Below are 13,918 nucleotides of genomic sequence, written 5' to 3' on the forward strand. Positions count from 1 at the left end.
GGTGTGTGTGTGTATATGCTTTGTCTATATATATATATATATATATATATATATATATATATATGTATGTATGTATGTTTGTATGTATGTTTGTATGTATGTTTGTTTGTATGTATGTTTGCATGTGTGTGTGTATATATATACATGTATGTATGTGTATGTACATGTGTGTATATGTGTATATATATATATATATATATATATATATGTGTATATGTGTGTGTGTGTATAAATATATTGATTTATTTGTGTGTATGATGGCCCTGTTTGTGTGTGTTCTGCAGGTAGCAGGAGTGACGGCTCTGGCATGTGGGATGATCGCTGTGGGTTCCTGTAACGGTGATGTCACTTCCACCATCCTGCAAACCATCATGGAGAAGAGTGAGCAGGAGCTGAAGGACACGTGCGCACGCTGGCTGCCGCTCGGCCTTGGGCTAAACCACCTCGGTGAGAGACACACACACACTCACAGACATATACACACACAAATACTTACTTACTCACACTCTCTCTCGCACATACTCATTAACCCATACACACACACACACACACACTAGCTGCATTTGCACTGTCGGGCCAGTCCGAGCCAGGGCTTTTATCGGGCCCGGCCAATCGGCCAAGAGGTTGAGCAGTGAGGCCGAAATCATGTCACTTTCCACTGTTGGGCTAGTAGCTCGCAGCGCGTCATGCAAACCCTTCCCCCAGAATGCCCCCAATCAAACATCACACAACCTGCCCAGTTCCAGATAAAGCACACCACTGCATCATCACGAAACCATTAAAATGAAGACAACTGAAATAAACAAATGACACGTTACCGTACAGCATAACATTATATGTCTATACGCACAGGCCTGTGTGTTTCCATTCATCATATTCATTTACTCGCCAACTGACTGTTGGCATCGTGGACCGACTGGTCTCGCCACTAACGGAGAGAACCGGCGCAATGAGCGCACCATCCATAATATAAAACCACAGAAATTCTCTTTCAATAACATCCTCGTTTAGATAGACGTCGTCAGACCTTCAGCCAAAATGCTCTAGAGAGACCTAAAACATTAATATTTTCTCTAGGCTATATGACACTTCATATGTAATTCCCCTTTATTTAAGGATGTTGCATATTATTCAGTGATCATAAGTAAAGGAAAGTGTTAAAGGGCACCTATAGTGAAAAATCTACTTTTCAAGCTGTTTGGACAGACATATGTGTAGATATAGTGTATAGACCGTCATATTGGGGTGATATAAGCACACCCAGTGCTTTTTTTTTCAATTTAGCCACATAAAAACGGTGGACCAATTGGAGCGGTTTTTAGATTGACCGCAACTTTACGTAGGAGAGCGGTCCCCCCGCCCACCGAATTGATTGACAGCTGCACGCATTAACATGTCCGGTAGTCATGTGCTTAATCATATCAACAAGAGGGGACGTGCGCTAAGCAGCCGGGAATAAAAGGTGTGTTCAGTCCGCTAAGATCATCAATCATCATCAAACGTGATCACGAGTGAGTTTCACATGTTTAACATGTTTTAAAACAGAGCATGTGTGTAATGAAGTACAGCGATTTAGCTTAGCTTTAATTCATCAGCACAGCCGCGTGTCAGAACAATTATAAAGGAAGATGCTTCAATCCCGGTTTGTGGACGTTAAATCAGGTTTATTTTGTACATTAATCCAAGAGATATCCATACAGCAGTGGAGATTAATCTGTATCCTGTCACATTTGCGTGCAAAAAGAGTGCAAAGCTAAATGGGCGTTCTGTCTGTCTGTGTGTCTGTCTGTGTGTGTCTGCTGCAGTGTGTGTGTGTGCGCGTGAACTTTGTGTGACCCTGCCATGCAACAGCACAATAAATACTTATTGGTAAAGTTCTTACTGTAGTATTTCTCACCAACGCTACGTGAGATCTGCTTCCTTTAAGTCTGTCTGTTGTCTGACGCATCCGAGGTAGGAGATTAAGGCACATAGAAACGGTGGGTGGGGAGGACGAGCCTTAAAGAAGCAGTACACCAAAACGGCCACCCAGTGAAAAAATGTATAAATAGGAATTTAATAAAAGGTATAATAAAAAATCTGATGGATGTTTTGAGCTGAAACTTTACACACACTTTCTGGAGACACAAAAGACTTATATTAAATCTGAAAAAAGGGCTAACCTAGGTGCCCTTTAAGTGTTTCAGCGCATAAGAGCAAATAATAAAATCTAGCCTATATTTCGTTGCGCTCAGCAGCTTTTCACTAATAAAGCTCTACATGTATTTAAAATTTCATTTTTACCACGTCATATAAAACATACACACTTGTTTGAGGACACAGAACACATTTTGTATTTGCAGTTTCCCCCAATGCGTATGTAAAGCGGCGCTGCGCAGGACAGGAAGACAGAAAGAAGGTTAATGCTTTCACTCACTCAAAAATGCTCTGTTTGCACGATTTGATTAATATCATCGTATCCAAAGATTTAATAAATAATATTTCAAACCTCCTCCAGTGTTTATAGTTTTTAGAAAATAATTTAAAATCTTTTTTTCAGATAGGCCATTGTAAAATGAAAGTTATATATGGCTTTAATACGGTGTAATTTGTGTGTATTGTGTATATACCTACATTGTTCTAGCTTTTATTTGTTTTATATTGGTTTATTTATTTAATATGATTTGATATTATTTAATATGATTATTATTTCCGATATTTGTGATTCTTTAAATTATTTCAATATAGCTTAGGCTGTTTTATCAAGATATGACACTATAGTTTTGAGTCTACAAACATGGACACGAAATTTAAGTTTTTGTCTTTCTGTTGTATTCATGTTGTGTATTATCTCCAAAATAAATACAAACAGAAAGAAGCCGCTCGCGGACTCAACAGAGCTGTGAAGCGAGCGCTCTTTTGCCTGGTCTGACATTCACATACAGGCATCTAAACGCGCACGAACACACCTTTTAAACTTGACAAAAACTCTCGACAACCTTTACTGGCTGCTGTGTCTTTAATATGATGTAAAGATTATTCTGCATTATTAAAACATCAAGGAGGACGCAGCAAAGAATGTCACTTATAAATGAAAACTTTATTATTTTATACAACAGCCTTGCATTTAAAAGGGAAACATAAGGGCGATCATACGCAAAAAGACCCCTAGCCTATAAGGTGTTTTATGAAATATCTTAAACTGACCAGCTATATCCAGTTTTCTTTCCCTTGTTTATTTATTTGGCGTATGTACTCGTGTGCTATCGGAAAACTAGTGTAATGATGGCATGCCATCTTTACCAGACTCAAGCAAAGTCCGCCTCTCTTTCCACTCTGCCCCGAAACCCCAGCTGGCCCTCTTTGGCCCAAGGTATTCGGCTGGCCCAGTGGAAGCCCCACTTTAGCCCGATAAGGCTCTGGAAGTGACAGTGGAAACGCGACGAGCCCTGGCTCACTTGCTTTAGGCGCGATGGGGGAAACGCGGCTAATGACACACTCACAAACACACTCACTCACTCTGTAACACTGACACATACACTAACACTCGCTCACACACACTCACACACACATATATACATACATACATACACACACACACTCTTAACTCACAAACACTCTCTCTCTAACCCACACACACACACACACACACACACACACACACAATCAATCACTAACTCAATCTCTGTAACACTCTCTCACACACACTCACTCACTAGCACTCAAGTCTATTTATAACACACACTCATTTTCTCACAGTCACTCACACGATCACACACACCCACTTTTTTTTATAACACTCACTCATCATGTCTCTCTTACACCCACACACACAGGTAAAGGTGAGGCGATCGAGACGACGCTGGCCGCTCTTCAGGTGGTCCCCGAACCATTCCGCAGCTTCGGAAACACACTGGTGGACGTCTGCGCATACGCAGGTGAAGCAAACACACACACACACACACACACACACACACACACACACACACATTCTTCATATAAAACACATGCATGAGTGTGTGTGTGTGTATCAGGCTCCGGTAACGTGCTGAAGGTGCAGCAGCTGCTCCACATCTGCAGTGAACACTTCGACAACAAAGACAAAGACGACGACAAAGACAAGAAGGACAAGAAGGACAAAGACAAGAAAGAGTCCGCAGACATGGGCTCGCATCAGGTGTGTGTGTGTGTGTGAGAGAGAGAGAGAGAGAGAGAGAGAGAAAGTGTGCGCATGGTGCTGAGTGTGTGCGTGTGTGTGTGTGTGTTGGGGTTGGGTACTGAAACCCAGTGCCATTATAGCACCGGTATCTTTGTAACCGGTATGTAACGTACCGAATCTGCATATGAATTTCGGTGCCTAATTTCGGTGCCACTGTTGCTGCGACAAGGATGTAAGAAGCATCAAGAGGTGCATCAAAGCCAAACATAGGTACGTGTTGTCACACCATCTCTAAACATTTAATCCTAAACTTTTTTGAGGAATACGTGTTAACATGTTATTCTCTCTCTACTTTGTTTACCTGAAAGGAGGTTATCCGGATTACAAATGAGGAGAGCGCGCGGGGCGGGGTTTTCGGGAGAATGTTGATTGAAGAGGTCTTGTGTGTGTGAGAGGAGTGAATTAACAAAATAAAGTGTGCTTACTAAATAAACGTCGTGTTTATTCAACTTTACATGGTAGCAGAGGATGGTTGAATGATGGCAGCTAGTTATAAAGTGCCGCCGAAGTTTGACGAAACAAGGTCGTACGAGTGCTGGAAAAATGAAGGTAATATCTGGACGCGGGTCACCGAACTCGACAAAAGCAAACAGGCTCTCGCTGTTGCCTTGGGGCTTGAAGGCAGGGCCCGTGAGACGGCGATGGAAAATCTGCAGAGGATTTAGACAGTGATACTGGTATGGCAGCACTGATGGCTAAGCTGGATGATGTGTTCTTAAAAGAGGAAAAGGATCGCGCGTATGAAGCGTACTCTTATTTTGATGGAATAACTAAGGACAGTTCGATTTCCATGGCGGACTACATAATTGATTTTAAACAGCGATACAATCGGATGAAAAGGTATAATACGACGCTTCCTGACGCTGTACTGGTTTTTAAGTTGTTGGACACGGCCTGTCTCGACAGCAAAAACAGACAGCTAGCACTGACGGCCTGCACGGAGTTAATTCACTCCTCTCACACACACACAAGACCTCTTCAATCAACATTCTCCCGAAAACCCCGCCCCCGCGCGCTCTCCTCATTTGTAACCTGGATAACCTCCTTTCGGGTCAACAAAGTAGAGAGAGAGTAACATGTTAACAATCTCCCTATACTTTAAACCAAAAAAATTATTACAGTTACCAAGATAAATGAAAGTATACAGAGGTTTTCGAATGAACAATACGGACAGGCGATGTCAGCTGTTTGTTCTTGTTGCTTTAGGGGACGCACTCAGTACAGCGTATTCGGAGAGCGACTCTCTTCAGATCAGCACGCATGTTCATCAAATTTGCTTAAATTAAGCGTTCTAAAGCGTATTTTACAAGCAATGACTCTGACACAGCAATGTGAAGCAGATGCTTTATAAAAGTTGCCTGTAAGTGGGAAACACGTCAAACTTAATGACACATTTGAGGGCTCCAAGGCAGAAGAATGCACTGTCTGTGACAGCTTGCGACATCCTCTGGCACTTTCAGTGAGTACGTACATGGACACCAATACTCCAATTTTAATATGATTTAGACAATACTCTGATTATGAGTCAAGACTACAATGTTAACAGTGATTTTTAATTACCTTAAAGCACCACAGATACCTGCGTCCTTTTCTTTCCATTCAACATGCGGTATCAAATTCCATTACCAGAGCACTCTTCCACCAGTCCTTACATAATGCTTGCATCAAATACCTGTTTGTCATGGAGGCATGAATGAAATGTTCCTGAATGAAAGTGAAACTGCAGTTAAAGTCGACAAATAAAAAATGAAACATCTGAAATTACATGAAACTGTGCAGGAAACATGGATAGCGCGATGACGCAATGACATTAATCGATCCATGTACTATAACATGTAAGACAGGATCATGACAGGAACATTCAAAAAGCAACTCATGTCAACATCTTGATCATATTATTGTCTTATTTAGATTAAGGCAAATCATTAGATTACTGATAACCATGTAAACACAGGCACAAGCCTCAACCCTAGAAAAAAAAAAGAGTTCAGTATTTTGCTGACAGCCTTTCCACAGGTTAGAATAAGCTAATGTAATGTCATGATGCAAATCTTAAATTCATGCTAAACAACAAATGATCAAAGGAAATGTATTAATGTAATTCAAATATATGAATTGATGTTTACTTTTAAACTTTATATTGTTCTATTATAATTATTTTTGTTAATTCTTTTCAATTAATTTTGTGGCCCAAAAGTATCGGTTCAGGCACCGTGTTGGCACCGGTACCATTTTAAAAGTATCGATTTAGCACCTGTATCGAAATAACTCTAAACGATACCCAACCCTAGTGTGAGTGAGAGAGAAAAATGTGTGGAGCTGAAGTGTGTGTGTGTGTGTGTGTCAGTGGTCTGAGAGAGAGAGAGAGTGGATCTTTTTGTGTGTGTGTGTATGTCTGTGTGTTGTTGTTCAATGTGTGAGTCTTGTGTGTCTGCAGGGTGTAGCGGTGTTGGGAATCGCTCTCATTGCTATGGGTGAGGAGATCGGCTCAGAAATGGCCCTGCGCACGTTTGGTCACCTGGTCAGTCTGTCACACAAACACAATCATTTATTCATATTCCCTTTATTCATCAGAGGTTGCCACAGCAGAATGAACCACCAACTATTCCAGCATATGAATTACACAGCAGATGTCCTTTCAGCCGCAACCCAGTACTGGGAAACCATCATGCACACACGCTAAGGCCAATTTAGTTCATCAATTGCCTTATAGCGCATGTCTCTGGACTTGTGGGGGAAACCGGAGCACCCAGAGGAAACCCACGCCAAAACGGGGAGAACATGCAAACTCCACACAGAAATGCCAACTGGCCCAGCTGGGACTCAAAGCAGCAACCTTCTTGCTGTGAGGCCACAGTGCTAACCACTGAGCCACTGTGTCACCAAACACAATCAATACATTCAAAAGTAATTTACAATTATTCCGTTGTTATGATATACTGATGTGCGAGTTAACATCTGTATTTTCCCGTGTGGAGCGTGTAGTTCTCCATGTCTGCTGTATTTAATGCTGTGTTTCTCCTGCTCAGCTGCGTTACGGTGAGTCCACGTTGCGGAGGGCCGTCCCGCTGGCGCTCGCTCTTATCTCCGTCTCCAACCCGAGGCTCAACATTCTGGACACACTCAGCAAATTCTCCCACGATGCCGATCCTGAAGTCTCACACAACTCCATCTTCGCCATGGGCCTGGTGGGCAGCGGTCAGTGCAAACTTCAGCACACACACACTGAAAAATTAATAACCCCTTGTGTACTGTTCAGATTAACTCCCCTTTGGTTATGTTGGGGGCTGTTTTTGCCCAATCGACTTTCATTGTAAGAACATTGGTTGTAAAGACATGACAGCATATAATCATGCATTCTTGATTTCTGCAGGTTTTCCCTGTTGGGAAGAAATCAAATGTGTAGATTTTATTGGTGATCATCTGTTGACCGCTTCAAAGGGCTCCTATTTTACCTCTTTTACAAGATGTTAGATAACTCTTTGGTGTCTCCACAATGTGTCTGTAAAGTTTTGGCTCTAAATACCCATCAGATTATTTATTATAGCATCCAGAAGCTGGCCATTTTACAATGTAGCTGTTTTTGTAGCCTGTGGCTTTAAATGCAAATGAGCTACTTCTCCCTGCCCACCGCTCCCATGTGTGTCTGTCACATCAGATAAACAGCAGTCAGTGACGGATACAGAGATGGATGAAGCTGAAATACCATGCGGCCGTGGTGATTACAGCCGTTAAGTATTACAAGCGTGTTTGTTTTTTTGTTTGTTTTTTTATTCAAATTTTATTTATTTTTTTTACTCTCTTTATTAAAGATTTTATTTTCTTTATTTAAAATTTTTTTTAAACTTATAAAAATCGCAGAGCATTGGAACAGGTATTTTAATCTCAGTTTATTTTCTAAAAATGTTCTGGACATGTGCTTAAATGTTATCATAGAAACATGACACATGCCAATCAATTCAGTGGGCTGGGAATACCACACTCCTACGTCACATTGCGATGGGCCTCGGACTCTCTGGGATTTGGGTCCAATTTATTCTTTAAGTTTTTAAGAAAAGAGACTTGTTTGCTATCGCTCCAATATGTCTCTGGACACACTATATCTATACTAGAGATGCACCGATACCTTTTTTTTGCAACCGATTCGATCTCGATACCAAAATTCTGAATATCGACCGATACAGATCCGATCCCGATACTGTGCCATTTTTTTTTTATTAACATAAAACTGTTTAGGTCTGGTGATGAACTCAAATAGTAGTTATCTCCTTTAGTAAAAATAACAGACCTATAAACCTACTGTTATGACAGATGGCACAATCTAACCAAAAACTTGATGCTTGCTATAAACTATGGGCTACATTATTTGAGCTTTTGTTATGACATTGATATGATTTGTTGTGGTCCAGCTTATGTTTTTTATTTTTATTTATTTAAAAAATTTTTTTTAAAGATTTATTTTTGGGCTATTTTGCCTTTATTAGATAGGACAGTATTTAGGACAGGAAGCGAAGTTGGAGAGAGAGAGGGGGGTAGGGTAGGGAAATGTCCTCGAGCCGGGATTCGAACTCGTGACGCCCTGAAGTGCTACTGCACCATATGTCGACGCGCTAACCACTAGGCTATTGCGCCGACATGTTTCCTTTTTAATATTAAGATTTTTCTTTGAAATCTGTAATAGGCTACTCTAATCGTGGGTAAAATAACTAGCCTTTAGGCAAAGCCAGATATTTTCCCACAGGTTTGAAGCAGACTAAACTAAACGTCTGAGGCCAGTTTTACTTAATAAACATTATTTATTTTTAATTTTTTAAGCGGGAAAAGATTTAAAGATAATCAGGCCTGGCTCAGCATGAATGCAGCATGACAGCTCACAGCCCTCCGGTATACAGACACATTCCCTCGCCTAAACTGGCCGCGAGTGAGATGGAGAAACTGAAAGCATGTATATATTTGAAACTCATTTCGTTTTGTATCATTTTTAGGTTATTTTAATGTATTTTTGGTCAGTTATCTACAAAATAAACAAATATTTGAGGTCAAGTTTAAAACAAGGTCTGCTTATATGCCTCAGCGCACAAACTGTCAAACAGGTCTGTTAAATAAAATGTTAATATATATATATATAAAATGACAGTGAAATATTCAGTTTCAGAGTAGCCTATATTAGGCTAAATAATATTCTGTAGATGACAATTCATATGCGCCGGGCCGTCAGTTTCACTTTTATTAATTTAATCAACTACTTAGATTTTTTTTGAGGCTTGACAAACTAAAGCACCTAAAGTATTCCCCACTGAAGAATAAACTCAGCCCTCCGGTATACAGATACTTCTAAAACAGCAGCACAAAGGGAAGAAGTCAGTGCAATGAAGATCTGTCCAATGTATTATTGAGCCTTTTCTCATTTAAAGTTTACACATTAAAGTTTGCGTGTGAAGAGCAGGTAATAACCCTCTCTACTCCAGTATTGTGAATGTGATCTGCTGGTCTAACAGACAGCGCAATTTAAAAACAGCAATGAACTCCATGTTGCAGGTCAAAATAAAACATTTAATGCAAAACTTAATGCATTTCTCAGTTGATTTATTATATTAACAGGAATAATTAGTCTTGGAGAGTTTAAGTTGTCATGAACGCGACACGCAATTTGAATTGTGAATGAACGGAGAATAATAGACAGGCGCAGTGGAGGGAAGCGCTGAACTGAACATGAATTAAACCACTTGAATATTCATCTGTGCTTCACATTAAACTGTAAAATGGCTTCAGAACATTTAGGATATAGTAGGCCTACATGAGAACTTTCTAGTGCCTTTTAATAGGCTACCTTTTGAGGCTTTTGTTGGGTTATGAATTACACAGAATATAACCCACGCGCAAGATCGGATTTGGATCGGTACCAGCTGACCTATACCCGATCCAGCCAAGAATATGCGCTATCAAACCGATATCCGATCCAAGTATCAGGATCGATGCATCTCTAATCTACACACAGTTCTGTCCAAACAACTTACAATAGATGATTTTTATCACAGGCGCCCTTTAATACATTTAGATAGGCCTGTGCAAAAGAGTTTCTGACTCTTATATGGAGATCTGTGGAGTAAAACAGCAGATTATAGTGTGTTTACAGACATACAGTTACTGTGTTCTGAGAGCTGAGGGGCTGATTTTGATTTTCTCAGACATTCAGCATCAAGATATGTGCACAAAGGTCTCTCTCTTCCTCTTGCTCACACACACACACTCCTTATAACGCCATATAAAAGGCAGAAGCTATGCTTTTTTTGCACGGTAACTGATGATCAACGGTAAAAATGACCCTCTTCCAACAGGGAAAACCAGCAGCAATGAAGAATGCATGCTTATATGCTGTGATGGCTTTGCAGTCATAATATGTGATTATAATGGAGGTCAATGGGGCAAAAAACAGCCCCCAACATAACCAAAGGGGAGTCAATTTGCTAAGATTGTGTTGTTAAGTTTAACAATTTTCAAAGCATTTTCCCAAATTATGTGTCAAAATAAGATTCATCACCAAAAATCATCCCATTTGAGGACGTTGTGCATGCACATCTACAAACACAAAAACACATGCATGCGTTTGTGTGTGTCTGTGTGCATGTGTGTTTGCAAGCTTGTGTGTGCATGTGTTTTTGATTATGTATGCATCTGTGTGTGTGTGTGAGCGCATTTATGTGTGTGTGTTTTTGGTTGTGCATGCATGCGTGTGTGTGTGTGTGTGTGTGTTGGGATGTTTTGTGTGTGTGTCTCTGTACATGTGTGCGAACATGTGTTTTTGTATGCTTACACGTGTTTGTTTGTGTATGTCTGTAAATATATAATGTGGACCCACTACTCTTTCTATATTTTTATCTAATGTCTACTTATTCCCTGCACCTGAAGCAGTGTTCACTGATCTTATGCTCTTACAAACATAGTTGTCATTGGTATTAAATTGGCATTTCAGCCAATCAGAGCGAGTCTGTGTGTGTGATGTGCTCTGTGTTGTGTTTATGTGCAGGCACAAATAATGCGCGTTTGGCAGCGATGCTCAGACAGCTGGCGCAGTACCACGCCAAAGACCCCAACAACCTCTTCATGGTCCGACTCGCACAGGTGAGCACAAACACAGCCATATCTCATCATGAACACGGTCATGTGATTATATGAATACACATAATTATATGTGCACATTTGCTGGTGCCAATAGGACGATTAAGAGGTTTGAAAGCCATCAGCTGCTGTTAAAGAGCGCTGTGATCATCTGGGCTGAAATGAACAACAAACACTTGTAAACATTCATTGACTTTGGTGTAGGAATAAAGTAATAGACTCTGGTAGTTACTTTAGAGGATTTACGTTCACACCTGCAGGGCTCGACAATAAGGACTGCCTGATCGCCCAGGGCCAGCATGCGAGACACTCGGGCCAGTGTACAGAATGGTTATTGGCCTGATCGGGCCAGCGCTGCCTTGTAACAAAAGTTTGGCGTGCAAAATACAATCTTAAGGTGCTTTTTACACACAGACCTTTGTTTCGGAATCTGTCTCGTTTCCCCATTTAGCGTGGTTTGTTTGGCATATGTGAATCCAGCAATCACGCTCGCCTCCGCGCCAAATCAATCAGTCCGAGATAGCCTGAATGAGATGGTCTCTGCTCTATTGAGTGGATTAATTGTAGTGAGAAAACAAAACAATGCAACAAACTAACACACCAGGCTATATCACAGTGTCTTATGATTGTGTAATAGCCACTTATACAGCTATATGAAGAGAGAATGATGAGCAGGGCGAGATATCATAGGTCTAATACGAAAGTGAAATCATGCTGGAATATTACCGGGAGCTGTTTATCTATTAGGAAAAGTTACCATCTGATAATTTTTCCATATTTTAATCAAATATTATGTTGTATTAGGCCTGTTGTTTTGTTCATTTCTGCACTGACAGCTCAAAAGAAAGATCAACATTGATCTGCTTCATGATCTGATGCAGTCTCGGTTCATCTGTTATTTCTTTCTATAATTTAAGCCTATAACGCAGAATTTTAGCCAACGTTTCTTTCATAGATTAATTCAACAGATAGATAGATTTTTACAAAACTTGACAACTGAAATGAGGCTCTGTATGAGATTGTCTGACCTCTCTGATTTATATTTGGTGATTGTGTCTGTGGGTGTCAAAATTAAAGTGCACATTTTCGCTTATAAAATATTCTATTCACAACTGGTCAAAAGTTTGGGGTCAGTATGATTGTTAAAGGTTTTAAAATAAGCTTCTCCTGCTGAACAAGGCTGCATTTATTTCATCATAAATACAGCACACATTGTAAAATTGAGAAATGTTACTGCACTATAAGATAACTGTTTAAAAGTAGTTTATTATTTAATTAAATCCATTTATTCCAGTGATTTTTAAAGATGAATTTTCAGCTTCATTATTCCAGTCTTGAGTCACATGATCCTTCAGAAATCAGTCTAATGTTAATTATTATTATTATTATTATTATTATTATTATTATTATTATTAATGGTAATAGTAATAAAAGCAATAATGTCGTGAGAAATTATTTTATTTTAAACTGCATACAATAAGAAAAGCAGTTATTTAAAATTTTCATAAATACTTAACAATTAATTTTTTTTTTTTTACATTTAAATGAATGTTGCCTTGCTGAACTGAATTTTCCTTTTAAAAAAACATTAAAAAAATTTATAAAACTGACCCCAAACTTTTGTAAATATATACAATATATACGTTTTTATATATACAATGGACAATTAAAAAAAATTCACATGATGTAACTAAATTTGTTAGTATATATATATATATATATATATATATAAATTAGTCCTATAGAATGATAGATAGACAAATAAAAGGATAGAATGACAGATAGATAAAGCGATAGATAAAACAATATGATAGAACAATGACTGAAAGAACAAAAGACAGAATGATAAATAATAGATGGATAGACAGAAAGAATGATAGACAACAACAGAGAGAATGATAGAACGAATGAAAGAATGATGGATATAATGATAAAATTATAAACAAAACAAAACAACCCACAGACAGATGGATGGATTTATATTTATTTATTTATTTATTTATTTTATATATATATATATATATATATATATATACTAACAAATTTAGTTTCATCATGTGAATTTTTTTTTAATTGTCCACTGTATTAAAAAAGTTATGCTGAATAAAAACGGTAGGTATTACAATTATGTTTGGCTTTTGAAACATTATTTAAAATACTGTATGTGGCTAAGAAATGGCTATTAACTTCTTTTGTTTGGTGTGGCCAGTAAAAAATTGGAAGGGCAAGTAAAAATCTGAAAGACTGGCCAGTAGAAAGAATCCTTATCGTTGAACCCTGACCTGTAGACCTTAATGCAGCTCACTTTCACACGGTAAAGTTTCTAAATGGACCAAAATAAAACATGTCACACCCTACTCATTATTCTCACTTCGAATAGCCGTATATATGGATATTACATATCTATAAAACACTGTGATATAGCCTGTTTTTTTTAGTTTGTTGTATTGTATTGCTTTCTGACTACAATTAATCTGCTGCAGAGTTTGTTTCAACTGAGCAGAGATCATTTAGTCGATCTCGGACTGATTCATTTGGTGTGGATCCGAGCCTGATCACTGGATTCACATATGCCCAAACCAACCAAGCTAAGGGGGCAAA

At 39.0% G+C, this 13,918-nt stretch overlaps 1 protein-coding gene across 1 annotated transcript in view; it reads left to right on the forward strand.

Annotated features, from left to right (window-relative positions):
• Nucleotides 1-13,918, forward strand: part of psmd2 (proteasome 26S subunit ubiquitin receptor, non-ATPase 2) — a 37,486-nt gene that overhangs the window by 19,299 nt on the left and 4,269 nt on the right. Inside the window, exons 13-18 of the mRNA XM_056473531.1 lie at nucleotides 285-447; nucleotides 3,816-3,917; nucleotides 4,014-4,156; nucleotides 6,636-6,719; nucleotides 7,228-7,396; nucleotides 11,226-11,320. Of these exons, the coding sequence (XP_056329506.1) occupies nucleotides 285-447; nucleotides 3,816-3,917; nucleotides 4,014-4,156; nucleotides 6,636-6,719; nucleotides 7,228-7,396; nucleotides 11,226-11,320 (756 nt within the window). The remainder of the gene's footprint in view (nucleotides 1-284; nucleotides 448-3,815; nucleotides 3,918-4,013; nucleotides 4,157-6,635; nucleotides 6,720-7,227; nucleotides 7,397-11,225; nucleotides 11,321-13,918) is intronic.

The sequence above is a fragment of the Danio aesculapii genome, chromosome 15 (genome assembly GCF_903798145.1).
Source record: "Danio aesculapii chromosome 15, fDanAes4.1, whole genome shotgun sequence".
Classification (NCBI taxonomy): domain Eukaryota; kingdom Metazoa; phylum Chordata; class Actinopteri; order Cypriniformes; family Danionidae; genus Danio; species Danio aesculapii.